General features: G+C 39.5%; 1 protein-coding gene across 1 annotated transcript in view; it reads left to right on the forward strand.

Annotated features, from left to right (window-relative positions):
• LOC127450178 (E3 ubiquitin-protein ligase RNF216-like) overlaps positions 1 to 20,226 on the forward strand; it is a 41,432-nt gene extending 21,206 nt beyond the window's left edge. The window contains exons 14-17 of the mRNA XM_051714041.1: positions 12,839 to 12,936; positions 15,191 to 15,413; positions 18,131 to 18,206; positions 19,594 to 20,226. Coding sequence (XP_051570001.1) covers positions 12,839 to 12,936; positions 15,191 to 15,413; positions 18,131 to 18,206; positions 19,594 to 19,883 — 687 coding nt within the window. The 3' untranslated portion in view covers positions 19,884 to 20,226. The remainder of the gene's footprint in view (positions 1 to 12,838; positions 12,937 to 15,190; positions 15,414 to 18,130; positions 18,207 to 19,593) is intronic.
• The last annotated feature ends 4,861 nt before the right edge of the window (positions 20,227 to 25,087 follow it).

Consider the following 25,087-nt stretch of genomic DNA (forward strand, 5'->3'; position numbering starts at 1 on the left):
AAAAGTTTTTAGCAAACATTTTGCAGAGACAGGTAATATATATATATATATTTCACCGATATATCGGTATCAGCATATATGCTTACCAATATGCGCAGATATGAAAACATTTTTTCAGAACATATAATGCAGAAAACAATGCTTTAGAATTGGTGTCATAGCGTAGTTTGTCCAGCAGAGCGCACTCTGACTCCATTGTTTACAGAGTTGACTCTGAGCTGATGGTGGCTCTGCAGATAGGGCGGAGTTCAGCGGTGTCTTCTCTGTAAATTGCTAACTAGATTGTGAAATACATACTGGAAAGTTAATAAACAATAACCCCATCATTTTATATAACTAATATAATGTTAACCCTGTCCCTGACAACCATGTCACTCATGTTGATCACATCTGTTTGTTATGTTAGCCAGCTATAGTTTGTCAGTGCAGTCAGTAATGTAGCAGATTGAAAGGTAAACATCTTTTTGCAGCTCAACAGACAATGGTGCGTTGGTGGATTGTGTCTGTTAGGTGTTGATTTCACGCTATGTTGTTACCTAGTTGGTGAGACAATGCTGGAAATTAAATAAGGTCCATCTTTTACTCTCCGTGGCAATGAGCTTATAGCTAACTAGCTAATCATGTAGCTACTTTCATACCTTGTCAGCATGTAAACGTATTCACCAAACTGTTTTGTTCAGGATTCACAGTTTTGTACCCCCTTCAACCAAACAATTCCAGTCGTTGCATTTATAAAATGTAATATTTAAAAGTCTGGTTTTCCAGACATTAAAATAGGATACGTTATAAAAGTAGATTTAATAAATAGTATATTTGCCCTGTGTAAATAATAATACATAGGAACTGTATCTAAAATAAGGGGTGATAAATACTAATACAACAGGCTGGTAAAATAGACATTTATTCATTTTAATATCCCATATATATTTATATTGAATGTGTTGAAACTTGACACCGGGCGACGCACCCTAAAAACTGCACCGTTAGATCGGTTTCATGCTGAAGAGCCGCTTAAAAGTAATTTTTTTTCCTTCTCTCTCGTAAATGTAAACGAGTATAAATGTCAACACCATCATATATGCAGAAAGGATTGAAGCCTGTCAACCAAAACATGAGCTCATTGATGTCATTAAATGAGTCTGCTTTTTTATTCCATCAGTTGCTCCTGGTCGGAGGCTTCTGTATATATTTAGTTTATACGTAGGGTTATGTCCTACATAAATGTGATGGTGCATCGCTCAAATATTTAGTAGTGCATTCATTTTGACTTGGTGTCCATTTACGCCACAACTAGGCTAAATTGTAACGTACGTATTGCTGGTGCAACCGGCCCCTAATGTTTATTTAGCTATTTATTCTATTTGAATTTATTCTTTATTTTAATGGTCAGCAATTGACTGATACAAAATATACAGTACTGATTTTTATTTTATTTATTCTTTATTTAAATGGTCAGCAACTGACTGATAGTAAATATACAGTACTGATGTTTATTAAGCTGTTTATTGTATTTATTTTCTCAGTGTTCATTTCTAGAATTTGTTGACAATGTATAATAATAATGTCAAATATTCTTTGATAAAAATATTTAAGAAAGCAGCCTTCTGAGTACCTTTGCATAGTCATCGGTGCAAAATCGGTGTACAATCCACATAGAAAAGGTCTGTTTTCATTCCAGCTCAAAAAATTAGCTATATCGGCCACCATATCGGTAATCAGTGAATTTTCTACCTCGGTATCGGGCTCAGAAATCCCATATCGGTCGGGCTCTAATTATATATATATATATATATGTATGTATTATGGTCTTTTGGCATTTTTCCTGGGATAGGGAAAGTAGAGAGGTGACAGGAAATGAAAGGGAGAAGAGTGGGAATAAGATCAGGAAAGGACCTCACGAGCCAGGACTCGAACTCTGGTCTGTCATGAGCGCAGCCCACTAGGCTACGGCTCTGACGTTAATGGATATTATTTAATAAAAGTGAATGTTTGTCACTGACTGTAAACCTCCCTGCCCTGCGTGACGTAACAACCTGCATCTCGACGAAATGAATGAAGATTTCCGCATGAGTTTCCAAGTTAAATGTCCGATATAAAGTGTCATTCCGTTGTACTTTCCCCAGTTGAAAGGTAGAAATTCAGAATCTCCGAGTTGAATGGAACGCTTCATGAATCACAACAATACAGAGCATTGCGCGTGCGGCAGTGTACAGCAGGCGAGTGTTTCAAACAGCTAGACAGAGCGCAGCTAAATGGAACACAATGCAGCATCTTCAAAACTGACCTTCAACTTAACACGCATATTAAAACACAGTGGTTATGGCGTCTCCTGTTGTTTGAAAATAGACGGTTCAGACAGTCACTAAAAAAAACTAGTGCGCGCTTACTTAGATTACTACGGTAACCTGAAGGAAGAACAGACAGACGAACATTGTGCACATTCTTTTAGAGTTGGGCAGCGAATCTTCACATAATGACAAAATATGATGCATTATATTTTGATTATGCAATCTTTTGTACATTTTGTAACATGTTATTTTATAACAGCCTATAATAATGAATAGATGATCCACTGGAACAACAAGACGCAATGACGTTTGTCAGACATGTTATTATATATATACAGTTGTGAACATGTAATTGCCCCTCAAGTACTCAACGAATAATTAGTCTGAGTACTTGAGTAGACAAAATGACCAAAATGCCCGTCCTTAATAGACAAGTCTTTATTTTTGAAGTGCTGAGAGCTTCCAAACTGTTTTAAGCCCAGTCTAGGTGTCATTGGAAAGCAGAGAATCCCAGCTTTACAATGATGTGTAACATTTCATCTTCTATAGATGAGAACCTATTTTGCTGATGATTTGTTTCTCATACTTTTTCTACCGGACGTCATATTTTGTTCTTAAAAAAATTGACACAACATTGGATTTTTCAGCCAAGCAAGATGATAAACAAGTAAAAATTATTTAATGCATTTTAAAGCTAACAACCAAGGTAAGATTTGATATAAAGTTTGAGGCTATTGGGGGCTTACAGATTAGTGGTCAGCAAAGAAAAGAGGCATTTTATGCCTTATCGAAATAAAATTTCACTTGGTGATTTTTGAAATATTTCAAACTGTGGTATTATGGCAACAAAATATAGTCAGCTTCCTGGGAATGAGAGCTTTCATTTGATATATGACTTGTCTGTTTAAGTGCTGTGTGAAGGACTTTTATATTTATTAAAAAATATTCTACAACTTAACCTCTAGGTGGGGTCAATTTGTGACACAAATGTTTTCAGGCCTTATTTTGTTATCTTTTGTAACTAAATGCAAAAGTGATGGGGTTCTATGCAAAGTTCAGATTCTAAGCTTTCAAATGATTCCACATATGCCTAACAAGCACGAAGGAATTATGTTCATGGGGTTGTACATTTCTTTCTTTTGTTAGCCCCATAAATCAAATACTTGTTTGTTCTTGAAGGAATCTTCACTGTTTGCCAGAATAGAGATAAGAGAGGTTGCATAACAGGGGAGACCTGTGTGAATCTGAGGCTGACTCTGCCCTGTTTCCATGCGTGCTTTCTGCTGATCCGGAAGTGTCAGCCTGGCCTTGCAAGGTACGCTCTGAACCAGGAAGCACTGTTTCAAGTGATGTCACTGCTGTATTTTTAGTCGCATATATAAATGAAGGTACCAGTGTGCTTTCACACTTCTCAGAGTGAGAGTCACCTTTAGAGAGAGTTGCATTCACTTCTTGTTAACTCCTCCTTTGTTGACATGCAGATACACCATTTATGGGCATCTACACTGGAAACATTGCTGTTAAGTTTACTTATCTAAAAAGCTTTATAGTTTTAAATGACAAGTTTTTTTGTTTTTTTTTTACATTCACAGTAAGCTTATTTTTGTTTTAAATAAGAAATGTAGACACATGCTTGTAGTGGTTTGAATGGTCTCTACATTATATAATCTAGAAAGTGCTGGTCTACTGGTGCGTTGATTAGTCAGAATTACAAATTTAGCCATTAAAAAAAAATCTTGCGTGTAATTCACCCTCCTTAGCTGAATGGATTTATCCCTCCCATGCTGTGCTGTTGTTCTCCACTAGGAGGCGATGCATTATTACAGTAGTGCTTAAGTTCACATCTACATGTTTGACGCCACATGGCTATTGTCTGCTATGGTTTTTACACCAATTCACAATTCCCAGTTTAGTTTTAAAACAGTACAGTTTCTAGAATCTTTACAACTGTGCTCATGAATCTTGTATGACTTTTACAATATGAAGCCTGAAGTAGAATGTTGGTTTTCATAAGTTTATTTCCCTGCCCTTCACTTTTGAAAGACATTGTTATTTTGCTAGTACATCTTGCAATTTCCAGTCTAGGATGACACCCAGGGGCCAGGAGCAATTGTTCTGAAGATTTCTAAACAACACCAAGTTGTCATTTATCATCTGTCACTGTCATTAATATTCACCATTAGCTTTAAATATTTATGCTAATGGCATTTACCATGGGGACGGTTACCAGGCAACACTCAGTTATGGGATTAGAGAGCTCTCTCAGTGGATAGTGGCCACATGTGTTCCTTCTCCATCAGTTCATCTCTCTTTCTCTGATTGGTTTGAAGATGTGGAGGAAGGGGTTGAATCTTCAGCTGCCATTTCACTGTGCCCGCTTCTTATCTCTTCATGAAACTAACGGCTAATGTTTATCTTAATAATACAAGGAGCTTGGCCATGTGCCGGTGTGCTGACTCCAAATAAAACCCCACCTCATACTGTAAATGTGATGACAAACAGCCAGTGAAGGTGGGTGAAGCCGTTTGGGGCTATATAGAATGAAGTTGCGTTTAACATGTTCAAATCTGTCGGAATAGAACTATGCATGTGAAATGCATAGTAAAATTCAGAGTGTGAAGTTGGCTGTGCTAAGACCATGTAAACAGTCTTAGCACAGCAAACTTCACGCTCTGAATTTAGCGGGTTAGCTGCATGTCACACTCAGATGTTCTTTCCAGTCAGCTGAAAGGCAAAGCATTGTGGGCATGCATTGCTAAAATGGAACAGATGAAAAATGTTGTTTCTAGGCAACCAGACAGATGATGACTCGCATCTAAAGGGGAAGGCTGTGGACTGCGTGCACTCAGTCTACAGTAGCTGCTTTGTCAATCAGCGCTATTTGCTTGCTTAAAATGAGTATGAATGACTTAAATTAAATGTTAAGGCAAATATCACTTACTATTATGCATACATGATGTTAGGGATTTTAACAAACCTCAGACCTTAAGTATTAAATGTTGGGACAAAAAATTGAACTCACCTATTTGCTTTAGACATGATGTGCTATTACTTTTCTAAGCTACAGTTGAAGTCAGAAGTTTAAATACACTTAGGTGGAAGTCATTAAAACTAATTTTGTAACCACTTCACAGATTTTTTTTTATTTTTATTATTTTTATTTTTTATTATCCCCTTTTCTCCCAATTTGGAAATGCCCAATTCCCACTATTTAGTAGGTCCTCGTGGTGGTGCAGTTACTCACCTCAATCTGGGTGGCAGAGGACAAGTCTCAGCTGCCTCCGCTTCTGAGACTGTCAGTCCTTGCATCTTATCATGTGGGTTGATGTGCATGACACCGCGGAGACTCGCAGCATGGGAGGCTCATGCTACTCTCCGCAGTCCACACACAACTTACCACACGCCCCACTGACAGTGAGAACCCCGAATCCCGACCACGAGGAGGTTACCCCATGTGACTCTACCCTCCCTAGCAACCGGGCCAATTTGGTTGCTTAGGAGACCTGGCTGGAGTCACTCAGCACGCCCTGGATTCAAACTCGTGACTCCAGGGGTGGTAGTCAGCGTCAATACTCGCTGAGCTACCCAGGCCCACACCACTCCACAGATTTAATATTAGCAAACTATAGTTTTGGCAAGTCGTTTAGGATATCTGCTTTGTGCATGACATGAGTAATTTTTCCAACAATTGTTTACAGACAGATTGTTTCACTTTTAGTTGACTATCACAATTTGAATTGGTCATAAGTTTACATACACTAAGTTAACTGTGCCTTTAAGTAGCTTGGAAAATTCCAGATAATGTTGTCAAGCCTTTAGGCAATTAGCTTCTGATAGGTGTACTGAATTGGTGGTGTACCTGTGGATGTATTTTAAGGCCTACCTTCAAACTCAGTGCCTCATTGCTTGACATCATGGGAAAATCAAAAGAAAACAGTCAAGACCTCAGAAAAAAAACTGTGGATCTCCACAAGTCTGGTTCATCCTTGGGAGCAATTTCCAAATGCCTGAAGGTACCACGTTCATCTGTACAAACAATAGTATGCAAGTACAGGTCCATAGCTAATGAGGTGAAAAGGTGGTAACGATTCATGGGGCCCACAACAAAATTTAGACTGTATTTTTTTATATGAAAGGGATCCAGAACAATATAGAGTCAGGGGGCCCAGAATTCCCTGTTACGGCCCTGCGAAAAAATATAAACACCATGGAACCTCGCAGCCATCATAATGCTCAGGAGGGAGATGCATTGTGTCTCCTAGAGATGAACGAAGTTTGGTGTGAAAAGTGCAAATAAATCCCAGAACAACAACAAAGGACCTTATGAAGCCGACTTCATGACAGCTTCTTCCCCCAAGCAATCAGACTTTTGAACTCTTGATCTCTCACGATCAATATACATCAGCACTGCACTTTATTAATCTTATTGTCACGCACTGGACTGTCATAAATGATATTCTCTCTTAACAACACACTGGCAACTGACTATCAACCGACAACCTGAATGTCAATACAGCACATAAAACCTACTGTATATTTTATATGTACTATTTTTATTGTATACTGTATATTCTATATTGTGTGTATGTGTATTCTATATTGTGTGTATTGTATACTGTACATTGTATATTATTATTATTATTTGTATATTGTGTTGTGTAAATCTGATGTTTATTGGTATATCAGAATCAGAATCAGCTTTATTGCCAAGTATGCTTACACATACAAGGAATTTGTCTTGGTGACAGGAGCTTCCAGTGTACAACCATACAAAAACAGCAGCAAGACATAGATAATAATAAATAATACAAAATAATTATACACATACGTACAGACACACATACATACATACACACATACACATGGGTAGTGCAAATCTAATACAAATCTGTTATGTACAGTGCAAATGTTTTTTGTTTTTTTTCTTCAGAATTGGTTGGATGTGTTGGATAAATATAAGAAAGACTAAACTGTGTATTGCACATAGTTGTTGCTCAATGGGGCAATTTAACTGTTCATGAGATGGATAGTCTGAGGGAAGAAACTGTTCCTGTGCATGACGGTTCTGGTGCTCAGTGCTCTGAAGCGTCGGCCAGAAGGCAACAGTTCAGAAAGTGGTGGGCAGGGTGAGTGGGGTCCAGAGTGATTTTTCCAGCCTTTTTCCTCACTCTGGAAGTGTATAGTTCTTGAAGTGGGGGCAGGGGGCAACCAATAATCCTCTCAGTAGTCCGAACTGTCCTTTGTAGTCTTCTGATATCTGATTTCGTTGCTGAACCAAACCAGACAGTTATTGAAGTGCAGTGGACAGACTCAATGACTGCTGAGTAGAACTGTATCAGCAGTTCCTGTGGCAGGTTGAATTTCCTCAACTGGCGAAGGAAGTACAACCTCTGCTGGGCCTTTTTCACAGTGGAGTCAGTGTGTGTCTCCCACTTCAGGTCCTGTGAGATGGTAGTGCCGAGGAACCTGAATGACTTCACTGCTGCCACAGTGCTGTTTGGAATGGTGAGGGGGGTCAGAGTTGGGGTGTTCCTCCTAAAGTCCACGATCATCTCCACCGTTTTGAGCGTGTTCAGCTCAAGGTTGTTTTGACTGCACCAGACAGCCAGCTGTTCAACCTCCCTTCTGTATGCAGACTCATCGTTATCTCGGATGAGGCTGATGACAGTGGTGTCATCTGCAAACTTCAGGAGCTTGACAGAGGGGTCCTTGGTGATGCAGTCATTGGTGTAGAGGGAGAAGAGTAGTGGGGAGAGCACACATCCCTGGGGGGCACCAGTGCTGATTGTACAGGTGCTGGAAGTGAGTTTCCCCTGTCTCACAAGCTGCTGCCTGTCTGTCAGAAAGCTGGTAATCCACTGACAGATAGACAAGGGAACAGAGAGTTGGTGTAATTCATTCTGGAGTATAGCTGGGATGATGGTGTTGAAAGCTGAACTGAAGTCCACAAAAAGGATTCTTGCATATGTCCCTGGTCTGTCCAGATGTTGCAGGATATGATGCAATCCCATGTTGACTGCATCATCCACAGACCTGTTTGCTCGATAAGCGAATTGAAGGGGATCTAGAAAGGGTCCAGTGATGTTCTGCAGGTGGGCCAACTCCAGTCTCCCAAATGATTTCATGACCACAGACGTCAGGGCAACAGGTCTGTAGTCATTATATCCTGTGATTTTTTTTTTTTTTTTTTTTTTTTTTTTTTTTTTTCTTTTGGTTTCTTTGGGATGGGGATGATAGTGGAATGTTTGAAGCAGCATGGGACTTCACACTGCTCCAGTGATCTATTGATGATCTGTGTGAAGATGTGGGGCAGCTGGTTAGCACAGGATCTAAGACATGCAGGTGGAAAGCCATCTGGGCCCTGTGCTTTCCTTATCCTTTGTAGTCGAAAGACGCGGCTCACATCATCTTCACAGATCTTAAGTGCAGGTTAAGTAGGAGGAGGGTTGCAGGGAGGTGCTGGTGTTTGTATGAAGTGAGGTCAGAGTGGGTGTGGGGTGTGAGATTGGGCCTTTCAAATCTACAGTAGAACACATTCAGGTCGTCAGCCAGTTGTTTGTCCACCACAGGGTTGGGGGCAGGAGTCCTGTAATTCGTAAGTTGTTTCATGCCGCTCCATACTGATGCAGGGTCGTTAGCTGAAAACTTGTTTTTCAGCTTCTCAGAGTATCTTTTTTTTTAGCCACTCTGATTCTCTTATTCAGTATGCTCCTGGCCTGATTGTACAAGACTTTATCCCCAACTCTGTAAGCATCCTCTTTGGCCTGACGAAGATGCCTGAGTTCCACTGTAAACCATGGTTTGTTGTTGTTAAATGTTAAATAAGTCCTAGTAGGAATGCACATATCCTCACAGAAACTGATATATGATATAACAGTATCTGTGAACTCGTCCAGATTTGTGTCTGCAGCCTCAAAAACACTCCAATCAGTGCAGTCAAAGCAGGCTTGTAGTTCCAGCTCTGCTTCGTTGGTCCATCTCTTTACAGTCCTTAATACAGGCTTAGCAGATTTTCATTTCTGTCTGTAGGTTGGAAGAAGATGAACCAGACAGTGATCAGATAGTCCCAAAGCTGCTCTAGGGACAGAGCGATATGCATTCTTATTGTTGTGTAGCAGTGATCCAATATATTTCTGTCTCTGGTTGGGCATGTGATGTGCTGTTTGTATTTGAGCAGTTCACGTGTGAGGTTTGCTTTGTTAAAATCCCCAAGAATAATAATAACTGAGTCCGGGTATTGTTGTTCCATGTCAGTGATTTGATCAGTCAGCTATTGCAGCGCTGTGTTCAAACACGCATTTGGTGTGATATACACACTCACCAGAATAAACGAGGAAAACTCCCGCGGCGAGTAGAAAGGCTTACAGTTAATAAAGAGCACTTCCAAATAAGGACAGCACATCCTCTTTAACGTTGTTACATCTGTACACCAACTTTCATTGATGTTCCACCGCCTCTCGTTTTCCCCGTTAACTCCGCGATGCGATCCGCTCTGAACAGCTGAAAGCCCGACAGATGTAACGCGCTGTCCGGAATGGATTCACTCATTTAGGTTTCTGTGAAGCACAAGGCAGCAGAGTTTGAAAAGTCCTTGTTTGTGCGGGTGAGGAGATGTAGTTTGTCCGTTTTGTTAGGGAGAGAGCGGAGATTTGCTAGATGAATGCTCGGCAGCGTTGTTCGAAAGCCGCACCGACGGAGTTTGACCAGCGCGCCTGCTCGTCTCCCTCACATGCGTCTCATAGCGCGTTTAAACAACACAGCCGCGCCTCCGACTAGAATGTCAAACAAAACGTCTGAATATTCAAAATCCGGGAAAAGATTGACTGGTGTATGCTGTCGAATGTTCAGCAGTTCGTCTCTGGTAAAACTGACTGAAAAAAGATTACTAAACACAGGACAATCAAACAAAAATAACAAAACAATAGAAGCGCTCCACACCGAGGTGGCCATCTGCAGCGCGGATGTATATCATATGATAGATATGTCTCATCACTGCAATGACTGCTGTGTTGCTCGGATCTGCACCCAAGACTTTCACCCACTGTTGCACTTGTGTATATGGTTGAGTGACAATAAAGGGATTTGATTTGATTTGAAGATGCTGGAGGAAACTGGTAGACAAGTTTCTATATCCACAGTAAAACGAGTCCTATATCGACATAACCTGAAAGGCTGCTCAGCAAGGAAGAAGCCATTGCTCCAAAACCACCATAAAAAAGCCAGACTACAGTTTGCAAGTGCACATGGGGATAAAGATCTTACTTTTTGGAGAAATGTCCTCTGGTCTAATGAAACAAAAATTGAACTGTTTGGCCATAATTACCATAGTTTTGTTTGGAGGAAAAAGGGTGAGGCTTGCAAGCCGAAGAACACCATCCCAACTGTGAAGCATGGGAGTGGCAGCATCATGTTGTGGTGGTGCTTTGCTGCAGGAGGGACTGGTGCACTTCACAAAATAGATGGCATCATGAGGAAGGAAAATAATGTGGATATATTGAAGCAATATCTCAAGACATCAGCCGGGAAGTTAAAGCTCGGTTGCAAATGGGTCTTCCAAATGGACAATGACCCCAAGCATACCTCCAAAGTTGTGGCAAAATGGCTTAAGGACAACAAAGTCAAGGTATTGGAGTGGCCATCACCAAGGCCTGACCTCAATCTGATTTGTGGGCAGAACTGAAAAAGCGTGTGCAAGCAAGGAGGCCTACAAACCTGACTCAGTTACACAAGTTCTGTCTGGAGGAATGGGCCAAAATTCCAGCAACTTATTGTAAGAAGCTTTGTGGAAGGCTACCCAAAACGTTTTACCCAAGTTAATCAATTTAAAGGCAATGCTACCAAATACTAACAAAGTGAATGTAAACTTCTGACCCACTGTGAATGTGATGAAAGAAATAAAAGCTGAAATACATCATTCTCTCTCCTATTATTCTGACATTTCACATTCTCAAAATAGTGATCCTAACTGAGCTAAGACAGGGAATGTTTTCTTAAACTGAGTTTAAATGTATTTGGCTAAGTTGTATGTAAACTTCTGACTTCAACTGGATCTGACTTTAGATTTTTGGCCTGACAGATAAAAATCTGTGAAAAACTCTAGAGGTGCATCGACAGCACTGACTTTTATTCCCTTTCACACAAATCACAAGTAAAACAACAGATTATCAGTTTATAAATGCTGATTTTTCGCTCTGTTCCTCACACAAAATTATTTTATGACATCAAACACTTTTACTATAGAATGACTTGTAAGGCAAAACATTTTAACATTTGCCTACCATAACCAATGACATTAAAGCTTATTCAGGAGCGACCAAATTGTGCATTCTCAACTGAAAGAGCAATGCAAAGGGCCAGGGTACGAGTCCAGAAAGGCATACAATCAACATACAAGCCGAAATTGTCATAGAAGCACCACAAAATAATGTGGCTGGTTCAGAAATTGCATTTTTCTTCTCGTTTGCTTTTTGTCACACTAACGGTTAGGTTTAAGGTTTAGGGTTGAAAGCTAGGTTTTGTTGATTTAAAACTCAATAGAGCATTAACCTAAAAAAATCTCATCTGTTTGGGAGAAAATGTAAACTCTCCTTTAAAGTCACACAGTGGACATATCACCTCGGAACTACTGAGATTTGTGAAATGAACCACATAATGTCATTCAGCAAAAATGTTGTTACAGTCATGCAATTTTCAGGAGATCAGGCTTGACCTGAACCATATCTATGCTTGAAGGGGGGCTCTTTTGACTTGTCCACCCAAAACACCCTTGCACTATGGCAGTGAATATTGCATGGGCAAACATAACTCTTTCAGTTTTGAAATAAAATATTGAAATAATGTGTGTTTAATCCCATAGGGGATTATGCCAAAGTATACAGTACTGTGCAAATTGTTTTAAGCACTTGTGAAAAATGATTCATAGTGAGGATGTCTTCAAAAATAATGCCATAAATAGTTTTCATTTATCAATTAACGTCATAAAAAGTCAAATCAATATTTGGTGTGACAACCTTTACCTTCAAAACTGCACCAATTCTCCTAGGGACACCTGGACACAGTTTTTCTTGGTTGTTGGCAGATAGGATGTTCCAAGCTTCTTGGAGAACTTGCCACAGTTCTCCTATCTATTTAGGCTGTCTCAATTGCTTCTGTCTCTTCATGTAATCCCAGACTTGATGTTGAGATCCTTGCTCTGTGGGGGTCATACCACCTGTTGCAGGACTCCTTGTTCAACTATTCAGTTCTATTTCCCACTGATTATATAAAATAATAGTTTTAATACAAATGTTTTTGTAAAAAAATATAATGTGCCTTAGACTTTTGCACAGTACTGTACATCCAGATTTTTCATTAAGAAGGAAAACACATCTCTCAAAAAATTCAGGGAACACAAGCTCCTTCCGTATGCACAAACAGAGGTCGCTGAGCAACAGAAATGTGACCCTTATTTGCCATTGGAGGAATGAACTGTTGTCCAGGTGTTGTTCTTTTCACTGTTCATTTCAATTGTGATCAATAACACAGCTGCTTGTTTTTGTCCTCTTCCTCAGGAGAGTTGCAGGAAGTGCCATGTGGTGTGGAAGGAGCATGCAGGAAAGACCTGTGAGCAGGTGCTGGAGAGAGACGAGATCCGGCTGCGGGTGGCCTTGTAAGTGCTCTGCTGAAAACTCTAAGTGTAGAGCTTGTTAATAATTCATGCGTGTAGTATTGTGGGTACTCGGTAGTGCAGTGAACCTCACGGGAGATCATTAGAATCCTTGATGCTGAGTCAGCCTTTTCCCCAAGCCTTTCTTATGGCACTCTTAAGCACACTGTATTTGATCCATTCCCCTGTGTATTAAGTTTGCAAATACACATCAGCCAAAGCTGTTTCTGTGTACAGGAGGTATTCATGAGCAATTGTGCTGGAGCGCTGGTGCCTGTATAAACGTATTCAATGAGAAAATGGGCTATCGTGTTGGTCAGTCTCTGGACTGGACTGGACTGGACAGGATGTGATATACTGGTTTCCTTCCTTTCATTGGATGGGGCAAAAACATGGATCAAAGACTGTGTATCCTGTTTACCCTTGACCTTTTTTTTCTAGCCTGCGTTTATAGAGACAGGAAACTGACCCTAACCGAGGGATTAAATTAAACATGGTGTCACAAAGGCCAACTGTTTTTTGTTTTTGTTTTTTCATTTTTTCATTGAAAATGTTCTGTAGTTTTACAGCAAGATAACCTCTTATTGGAATGCTTTAATACTAGTATGCTTTCTATATGTGAAACAGATAAAAGCAAATGATGACAAAATTAACATTATAGCTCTGTTCCAAAACTTCGTGACCCTCCCCTCCCCACTGTCTACTTTCCAAATAGGCAGTTGCCTTCTAAGGCAGCACCCATATCATCATGGAATCTCATACACTAAGTCACTGATTTGAAACACTCTACACAGGCAGCAGCTTTGTGCTCCACACAAAGACTTGACTCCAATATTGATTCCAGAAAAGTTGTGTACCTTTTGCTAGGCCAACATTGTGATACTCTAATAGGCATAACAAAATAGTGCATATTAGGCAGCCCTTCACTCGCCAGTGATTGAGTTGTTAGTGGCGAAGAAGATCTTTTTACTGAATAAAAATCAGGCGATTAGGAAGCTGGATTCAGCCTCCTCTTTCCCTGCATGCTGTGTCTCGTGAGCGCGCAGGAAAATGCATTTGTGTCTCATTCCGTTGAACTCCAAGCGTCTCATGGAACCGCACCACGGACGTCACCCAGAGCAGCTCTCTTGAGAGTGCCAAACTCCAGCGAAAATATATGAATGATATAAACGTATTAATTTAATAGTGAACGCAAGGCTCTCCGGTTTCACTTTAATTTAACGACCGTGTGATGGCAAATATTCCTAGTCATTGTTGGTTCAATCTTGCAGTGTTAATGGCACACAGTGACACACAGAGGAGATGCGTACCTGCTTAATTTCTGTGGAGATGATAAAATGCAAGAAACAATCTTCCTTCATGAGAAATAAGGGCTCATGGTTTAATTGGAGAGACTAAAAATAATGTGTGAAGGCAGAAATAGTTTACTTTTGCATAATATAATACGTAATAAAATATTAATATAATAAAAAAATAAAAAACGTAAAATGGACTAAGACTAAATCTGACAAAAAAGAGATATATATTTGTTATTTCTAAATATTTTAATACTTAAAATATTATTTTAATTATTTTGAAATGTACACTTTTATATTTGATTGTCATCCATACATTTTTGAAGCCTGAAAATGAAATCATATACTCTTATTATAATATGACCCAAGCTATATTTGTATAAATGACTTTGTGCATGAAGCACACGTGACAGTTTGTATGACAATTAATCGTAATATTCGTGAAAGACCTAAAACAGACTATTAATTCTCATAGCCCTAAAACAGTCAATTATTCATCATAATTGCAATTATTGTCAGCCAAATTTCATAATCTTGACAGCCCTAAATTTCATTATTAGGGAACAACCTTGTGAATATATTTTCTAAAAATGTGTATGAAATTTTAATTTGACAACAGCTTGTATCATAATTAAAAATGCATCTTCATGACATATAAATTGATAGAATGTGAAATCTGTACATTTTTAAAAAGCTAAAATGTGATTAAAATAAGGCAAAATAAAAAATAAAATGTACAATATTGCATACTGTATTGCCTTGCGCACAGTGCACAACCATTAAAATTTGGCTAAAACTAAGTATCTTAGATAATATACCAAAATGTTGCTGCCTGTCTTTTAGAAGAGCCCTTACGTTGGCAGCGCCTCTGCCTTAAAATGCTGTCTTGGTAGGCAGCTCAGTAGGTTTTGGAACAGAGCTAATAGGTTTACATAATCCATATGTCATTTTTGTTCTGACAGTGAGGAGAAGATGACAGCTGCCCGTGTCAGGAAGTGCCACAAGTGTTCCACTGGTCTGGTGAAGTCTGAGGGCTGCAACCGAATGTCGTGTCGCTGCGGCGCCTTCATGTGCTACCTCTGCCGGGAGCCAATCAACGGCTACAACCACTTCTGCCAGCACGCCCGCTCGCCAGGTGCTCCTTGCCGACACTGCAAGAAGTGCTCGCTGTGGACGGACCCCACGGTAAATGTTCACACCATCCCCCTCTGTTGCCTCTTTTCCACTGATAGGGTGCTGATGCCAGGGCTGGTGCCCGATCTGGAACCATTCCACACATTTTCACAGCACAAAAGTCAGTTTTGGGCTGAACGGCTATTATTATAAAATTATAGGCTGTTATTTAAAATATTATGTGTGAATTAGGGCTCAACAATAATGATGGCCCGGGGAGAGAGGTTTTGTCAGAATTGTCACGTACCCCATCGGGCCACTAAGGCCACACTAATACATTTTTGTTTCCATCCACACTGATACAGCATTTTTGTCTAGTGAAACAGAGCTTTCTGAAGACCTGAGACATTGGAAAACGATGATGTCATGTGACAAAGTCATGTGATCCATCCAACCCAAAATGATCAAAATGGCAGCATTGTTGTGCCTGGTATCCACTTTGATAGCATTGTTAAAGATAAATGTTACCTTGTACAACCTTAACATCGCATTCCCTCAAAGGTTACATTAAGTTTACTCTGAATAGGTGTTCGGCGGTGGAACACCAGGGTAATTGCGTTTCAGACCGTACATGGAATGGTGATTTTTCGCATGTGCAGTAAGGGGATTTAAGTGTTTTCATACATTTCAGTGTGGACGAGCAACCTTTTGAAAACGTTTGAAAATGGCAGTGTTGAAGAAGAGCATTTTGAAAATGAAAACGCTGTTTTCAAATTTACCCGAATTAATGTGGACGAAGCATAAGTCTTACATTCCTTAATCTTAAACGTGTTTTTATGCCTTGAAAACGTAAATATTTGGTTTTCTGTTATATACTGAACATTGAAATTCTGCTGATTTAAAAATGTCACCAAGGTAACGGCCTGGCTAATGTAGATGAGTGTTTTGAAATTGTGAAACTTGTCTGTTATTGTTGTTATTAATTATTAATAAGAATTATTATTGCTATTTTTACGCAAATTTAAACCAAAGATGTAGTAAATAATATAATATAATATTTTGTATTTTATAAGGTATATAATTATAATATCTCATACAGTATATAAAATATTAAAAGAAATTACATGCAACATTTTTTAATTTTATGTAAAAATACATTTCTAAAAATTAAATGCATAATTTATTTATAATTTAATTGTGGTGATGAGAGAAAGCACTGGCATGGCAAGTGAAAATCAGAACTACTGGCCAACTGGACCAGCCAAAACAATTCCTTACTGTTGAGCTCTGTGAATTGATTGCAGTTAATTTTGTTTGTTATAACTTTTTACAATTGCATTAAAAGCAGCTAGTGATATCAAGATGCTGAATTGAATAACTTTAGTTGTTAAATTTGTTTTCAAAACACGTAAGACTCCGAAACGAAGACCACAATGCACTGTGTTTGTACACAGCTAATGTATTAACATGGTGCAGTATGTTTGGCTCAGTGTCAGTGGAAAAGCAGGCCGGGCCCCTAGCTGTGTACCGTCTCTGGCATGAGAACCAGCGCCATTACTGTGAAAAGCAAATAATTGAAAGTTTACACTTCAGTGCCCATTTCTTATGTTGAGAGGCTCCTTTCATGCTCATCATTAGTGTGAGGTCAGCCCTGAAACATGCATGTAAACACTGCTTTATGTGTCTGCTCTCAGTTTGCAACAGTTTAGTCCTCCAGGTTTAGAGTAATACCAGTTCATGACCTCTGTTTACTACCCAGAGGGTATTTGCTCTAGGGCAAGCATTTCTGTTACCCGAGGTATTCCATGCTCCTTGTCTTTGGCCCTCATTTTGTAATCATATAATGTGATACATGTATGGTTTGTTCATTTTAAGTGTCATTTAGTCTTTGAATAAACACCAAGTCATATAGGGTGTCTGTTACAGCTTTATGTCTGTTTTGTATATAGGACTCTTACAGAGTTTGAGTTAGGACTGGTACTTGAGTGGTGCTCTCAGGGTCTCATGGATCTTTGTGGATTAGCAGTGAAAAAGCTCTGAATCGGTATGAATTCTGCAGCTACCAGAGTGAATGATCATGCATTAGCCTTAAGCTATACAAAAGATAGCACCCAATTTAGCACTCTGTTTACAGTGAGTAAAGAACAATTTGCTCTGCAACTCCTGTATTATTTACAACACACTGCTACGTTTTTTCCTTTTATAATCACAAAAGAAGCACAGGACGTTTAAGCACTCAATCACAAGGATTATTCATTCATTCATTCAAGATAAATTAAACAAAAATTATATAAGTGTTTAAGATTTAAATTTCGGCCCGTTCCTCACATACAACTGTCAAAAAACTATGAGTTGGGTGCCCAAGTCAATAAAGGCATTTAAATCGGTGTTTTCATGTGAAGAGCGCAGTCAGAGTGCTGTCCTGCTGGCAGCCGGGGGGCTGCAATTACCCCTCCATTCAGAGCCATGCCTAATCACCTGGCACTGTATGCCAGTTCTGGGAGAGTGAGTTTTGAAGGCTGACTGGTGAACTTGAGCTGTTTTGTGTTTGACCGAAAAAGTGGATTCCCCCTTGTTCATCTGATGTTCAATTTTTTTTTGCACAGGCTGTGGTCTGATGCCAATTTTGGCATCAGATTGTGGCTGGCAGTGTTTGCTGGTCTTTCCACACAAATGAACAGTAATCGGAGTTCCTAATTGCCATGCCATTTTTGAAAGACTTTTTTGTTTTCTCCCCTTTTGTATCTTTTCTGTCCCTCTCACTTTCTCTCTCTCTCTTTCAATCGCAGCAAGATGATGAGCGAATCATTCAGGAGATTCAAAAGGAAGGTGAAGCAGAGTTAAATAAGAAGAGTAATCAGTCAGGTCAGTGTTCACTGTAATTCAACTGTACATTTAACTTTAGTTGATCACCTAACTGCCGAGCAAATGCAGTAATTACACATTTTGTTAAAATTGTGTTAATTAACTTTAGAAATGTATTTACCAAGTACATAAAAGTAATGTATCTTATAGATATAAGGATAAGGACATTTTCTAGGTGCATTTGGAAACGATACAGACAGAGGCACATGACACAGTTTACAGTAATACACAATCACAATTTAACAGCAAGACAAATGGAATTCAAACCTCTCAGTTAAGAAATGTATATTGTCAGGCAATGGGATATGTAACAATGAGCAATGTGCAGCCAAAAAAAAAAAACAATGAGAAAGGTTACCAAAAAAGGTTTAAAGGTATAGTTCACCCAAAAATGAAAATTCTCTCATCATTTACTCACCCTCATGATATCCCAGGTGTGTATGAATTTCTTTCTTCAGCAGAACACATTTTAAGAAATATAGAAAAATATCTCCGCACAGTAGGTCCTTAAAATGCAAGTGGATGGTGAGCAGACCTTTGAAGCTCCAAAAAAATCACAGACAGTCAGCATAAACGTCATCCATACGACTCAAGCAGTTAAATTTATGTCTTCTAAAGTGATACTATCACTTTAGGTGTGGAAAAGGTCAATATTTAAGTGCTTTTTTTAACTATAAATCATCATTTCCGGTCAGCAGCAGTTTGTTTTTCTGTTTTTCTTCAAATGTGTTCTGGTGTAGAAAGAAAGTCATACACACCTGTGATGGCATGAGGGTGAGTAAATAATGAGAGAATTTTCATTTTTGGGTGAACTATCCCTTTAATGTGCAATAATAAAGTAGCAATATTTTTTAAGTACTAATATTGATATCTAATAGTAGGGAATGTTGCTGATATAAGAAAAAATAGATAATGATCTGGGATGCGATGGATGGGATTAGCTTTTTGCATTAATTCATTATTATTATTATTATTATTATTATTATTATTATTTTATTTAATTTTTTTAATGGATGATATTTGCCCCCAGGAATTGATTCAGGGTCATTTTTTACCTTTATTCAGGCATATTTTTTTTTTTCAAATTTATAAAAGAACACAAAAAATATCAAATGTTGGATAACAGATAAAACACATTTTTGCCTCGCATTTTTAATATCCTGGGCATTTTTCTTGCTTTTGGTGTTTGTTTTTTGTCCCCCAGTCCTCGTAAATGTCTGACCCTGGTATGTGCAACACATTTGGCTCTACAATAAAAAAACAAGTCAAGTCATTTGTATTTTTGTATTTTTTCAGATTTAGTATTGGTGGTGTTACTGCATTTTGCCTTTGTATGGCAGCTAAACCTTAGTTGTTTCTGATTGTTTTTGTGATCTCTCTCTTTCAGAAACCACAGGGAAGAGATTGGGTCCTCCCCCCGAGCCCATCCCTGCCAAGCGTCCTCGTGTTGCACCGCAGGCCCCTAACGCAGTTCCTCAGGCAGTCCGCGCCCCACTGCATATCCCCCAGGTCATGCTGCCGGGTCCACAGCATCTTTTTCTTCAGCCCATTCCAGCCCCATACGTGCCCCCATTGCACAACCTCCCCCCGGTAAACTACAACCCACGTAACGTGAACTTTGACTTCAACATGCCAATGCACTATGGACCACCGCATCGCTTCTTCAGACCTATCTGAGGACTCCACGGTACAGAGAGCCATGTTCGAACTATTTAAAGAATTCCAGACTTCTTTGTCTTAAACTGCTAGCCCTTGCTTTTTTTTCCCAACATATTTTGTTATGGGATCCAAACTGTTTTTCTGGAGTGCTTAAGAATGCAGCAGAGTGCCTGTTGCACTTGCTGCTTCAGTTGAAAGTATGTTTTGAATGAGGTACAGATTGATTGTTTAATGCAAAATTATGTTAGTTTTCAGTTTAATAAAAACAAAAATCTTGTTAAACATTTAAGATTTTGTTTTAAAATTTGTAAATTATAGGCTACTTTTTGAAATAAAAATGTTTTGGGGGTCGTGGCTGGTATTTCCAATGAGTCCCCATGAGGTGTTCAATGAAATTGGCACTTGCCAGAATTCACAACATTCTGCATTCAAACTAAACATTTGGACCATTATCAACCAAGATTTTAGGGTTATTTGAAAACTTTTCTTCAGGAAATGCAAATGTCTGGATTATCAGTTTTGGCGGGTTGCAGGGATGTAAAGATCCTTCATATCTGATCTGCGTCACAAAGGGAAGTGGTTAGAGGAAAACATGAGTAGAGGTACAAGTCAGGGAAGAGACTATTCAAATGTAATCATGAGTTAGACATTTGTTCTGTTGCATCCTCAGTGGAAGCCCCCTCTCTCATGGACATTTTGAAATTTGGATCAGTTGAGATATACTTGCAAATTTTATTATAATCAGTTGCTTTCGGTGTTCATACATGACAAAAAAAAAAGTCCACATTTTTGTCCAATTTTGGGGTTTTGTTTACTCTTTAAAGGTGAACTGTATTTTAACCAATCAGTAAAGGGGTCGTACACTGGACGTGGCACACTGGACCATAGTTTTCTGTTAATGTAAGTACATCACTGGCACCCAGCTATAATTTTTGTAGCTGCTTAAAATTCTATTGTGTAACTTGTATCATTTTCCATTAAATTTGAACCCAGAATAGCTATTAGATAGACTAAAACGTATCGAATAGCCTGTTTGGTTCACAATCTTAGTAAAGCTGGCTAGCTAAAGTTGCTAGTTAACTTATACTTCAGCTGCTACATACAGTAGCTGTCAAGACTACAGAGACTTGTAAAATATTATCAACATTTAAAATTGTCATGAACGTTAACCAATGGATTTACCAGCATGATAAATTAATTGGTTAACATTTAATAATAATTATTATTGCATAAAAATTATGTGTTGGATTTACTTAAAATATATATATATAAATATAAATGTTTTTTTTCCCCTTTTTCTCCCAATTTGGAATGCCCAATTCCCAATGTGCTTTTCCTCGTGGTCGCGTAGTGATTTGCCTCAGTCCGGGTGGCGGAGGACGAATCCCTGTTGCCTCCGCGTCCGTCAACCCGTGCATCTTATCACGTGGCTTGTGAGCGCGTTGCCACGGAGACATAGCACGTGTGGAGGCTTCACGCCATCCACCGTGGCATCTGCGCTCAACACACCACGCGCCCCACCGAGAACAAACCACATTATAGCGACCACGAGGAGGTTACCCCATGTGACTCTACCATCCCTAGCAACCAGGCCAATTTGGTTGCTTAGGAGACCTGGCTGGAGTCACTCAGCACACCCTGGGATTCGAACTAGCGAACTCCAGGGGTAGTAGCCAGCATATTTTACCACTGAGCTACCCAGGCCCCCTTAATAAATATAAATATATATATATAATTTTCTTTTTCTTTCAATGAAGGGGTGGGACATGTGCAGGACTTTGTGATGACAAGCGTTAAAATTCTCCAGAGCTTCTTACAGTGTTCTGTAGGTGCAGATTCCGTGTGGGACCGTCAATCAGTCATCGAACATCTGACAAAAGAATTCAGAAATTGGTGCTTTTGTAACCATGCTTGTAATAGAGCTGCTCAATTTTGACTCAAATGCCAAAAGATCAATCCATAATGCCTTCAGAGTGGGATGTTTATGGTGTAACAGGCCCTGTGCTGTATCACTTAACTGCATTGTTTGTGAAGCCCATGGCTGTGTCTAAGTTCCTGCAGAGAGATGTCTCCTCTTGCCCAGAGCTTCAACAAAGAGCCGTTGCGCTTGCCCACTAATGGAGCCCACAAGATCCACACCTCCATCCCAGTGGTCCAGCTCTCCTCCCCACTGGCACCAGCCCTCCTGCCCCAGGCTTTGTTTAGTCCCCTCACGCCTCTGAAACCACATAACTTGCCCTCTGCAGAGCCAGCAAGGCTATTTAAGAAGCCTTTTTCTCAGGAGTAATGTAACAGGATTGTGGTGTGGTGTGGTGAAGGCACTGTAAAATAAACCATTGGGAGACCATCATCTCTCAATCAACAGTAAGATGACTATCACTTCAGGATGATCTTTCCTTCTACTTCCTTCTCCCATCTGCTTTGCTCAATCTGTCTGTGGCATTTTTGAGCACAGGTTTACCCAGACCTGACACTTATGGTGCAGGCAGTGTTTCAGTTTGACATTGTAACCCCTTAATGGCCAAGCAGATGGAGGATTTGTTCAGGCCTGTAGGACCACAGGTGTGAAGGGCTGACCCTGGCAGCTTGCTCACTTTCCGCCCACAGCTTAAGAGGTTTCTGAAACTGGATCTGTGCCCCTAAATCTTCAGCCTCAAGCTCCAGACAAAACAATGGTGGGGAGACTGAGTGGAGGTCTTCCACACCCAAGACCTACATGCCTGTTCTTCATCGCAGATCCTGTTGCGGTCACTTGAAATTGAAGAGGCCAAGACGTAGCAAACAATTGTGTGAGTGCAGTAGTACAATGAAGTAAATATTTAAATGTTTGTGCAAAACTCATCACGACAATGCTCTGGTTTTGTTGGTTGTTGCTGGGGCATTGCTGTTGCTAGAGGGTCGCTTACTGGCCAAAGTGAAAAGAGTCTCCCCAAAGGCTACATCCACAAAAATCTGCTTTCGTTTAAAAAAACTTTCGGTCATTGTCAGTGTTGAGCAGTAATCGATTACATGTAATCTGAATTATGTAATCAAATTACTGATTCAAGTACTTGATTGGATTACATTTTAAAATGTGCATCGTTACTTTTATCTAGTGCAAGATTACATTTTTGATTACTCGTTATCAGCAGCCGTATCAGCCTGTAGCTCTAAACTGGTTACCCACGGATGCTAAGCAGGGTTGAGCCTTGTCAGTACCTGGATGGGAGACCTCCTGATGAAAACTAAGGTTGCTGCTGGAAGAGGTGTTAGTGAGGCCAGTAGGGGGTGCTCAACCTGCAGTCTGTGTGGGGTCTTACGCCCCAGTATAGTGACTGGGACACTGGATTGAAAAAAAAGCACCATCCATTGGATGAGATTACAGCGAGGTTCTGACTCTCTGTGGTCATTAAAAATCCCAGGGCACTTCTCGCAAAGAGTAGGAGTGCAACCCCGGTCATGCCCTCCTAATAATCCCCCTCCATTAATTGGCTGTATCACTCTACTCTCTCCTCTCTACCAACAGCTGGTGTGGTGAGCATACTGGCACACTATGGCTACTGTCACATCATCCAGGTGGATGCTGCACAGTGGTGGTGGTTGAGGAGAGTCCCCTGTTTACAATGTAGTGCTTTGAGTGTACTGTCAGAAAAGCACTATATAAATGTAACATTCATTCATTAATTACCAATCAGCCAACGGCAATAACTAGTCTAGTGTGTATTTTACTGATTATGCTCCTAAATTTTAAAATAGCAGTCTGAGCCCGAGCCTTAAATATGTGCGATAGGCCTAGCCCGGTAGCACTACCTACATTGACCACATGCAAAAATATCTTTACCTTCAGAGAGACACAGGAGGATATAACTGAGCAATGCAACCTTTGCCTTACAAAAAATATATCTATTGTGAAAAACTCTACATCTTCAGAATTAGTTTGAGGTTCTGAAATATAAAGCCATACAATCATCATAAAAAGTATACAGTTTGGTTTCAGTTTTAAATTAAGTTCCAAAAACAATGTGATCTAGGAGCTTTATATACAGTGCATTCCATTGAAGAGACAGCAGACTCCTTTTCATTCGTCAAAAATTCAACATGGAGCTTTGTTTTTGAAGCGGGGGGGGGGGTCTTTCAATGTTTCGTTAGCTGAAAGATCAACACTATTTTAAACAACAGTACAACTCATTGAGGAGATTATAAGTCTATCACTCACAGCATTGTTTTTCTGTCAAAAATTTAATTTGGCATTACTCTGAATTGATTTCATGTTTACTAATAAAACAGTTTTGAAATTTGTAATCAGTACTGAAGAACATTTAAGAGTAATCTGTTCAACACTTCCCATTGTTTTCCAAATTATGTGGTAATGGAGAATGTTTTTGAAATGTTCAATTTTCGGTCGAGGAAAATGCCATTCTAGTGTGGATGAGAGGTGTAAAAGTATCTAAATCAGTGCTTTTGAAATGTAAACGTATTAATTCCCTAGATTAAACACATTAGGCCCCTAGATATGGCACTATGGACCTCAATTTTTGATGCAAGTTTTTATGTCCGGTAGGGAAAAACCATTCGTCCAGTCAGTACATCGCTCATCAGCAAGCAAATGGTTTTGATGTGTATCTCATGTCTGTAGCACAAACGGTGCTGATAACAAGTTACCCACCAAAGTTTAATACTTTGTGGTTTGAACAAGCTCCTTACCTTAGCATTCACCACTAATGAAAGCAAACATCTCAGGCTCTTTGTCCCATGTGCTTTAACTGAAGATGGGTTAAAATTCCTCATCCTCACTTTAAAATCAGATACTACGAAAATGCCATTATTTGCAGATGTCTCCTACACTGTCAGTTTAAAACTCCCATCAGCCTGAATGGATCACATATCTTAAGCTTCCCTTTCTTTGTGTTGGCTAAAGTCTTAATCAACCCCTAGCGTGAAGGGCTCAATTCATAGTCATGAGTGTCATCATCCCCCGTCATGATGCCTTAGGCAGTGGTCAAACATAGCAAGGGGTTTTCAGTAAGTTTTCCTTGGGTCAGTACTGGTCATATGACAACTGCTGTCTATGTCTCATTAACTCATGAAGTCTTACGATATATAAACCTAAAGACTAGATTATTTGTTACAATGGAGAAGAAATCTACTTCTATTTTAAAATAGTAGTAGTTATTTTTTTACTACTATCGCTTTTAAAAACTCATTGCCACATAATGCCCTTGAATCTAAACTTACTGTATTTT

Source organism: Myxocyprinus asiaticus, chromosome 13 (genome assembly GCF_019703515.2).
Source record: "Myxocyprinus asiaticus isolate MX2 ecotype Aquarium Trade chromosome 13, UBuf_Myxa_2, whole genome shotgun sequence".
Classification (NCBI taxonomy): Eukaryota; Metazoa; Chordata; class Actinopteri; order Cypriniformes; family Catostomidae; genus Myxocyprinus; species Myxocyprinus asiaticus.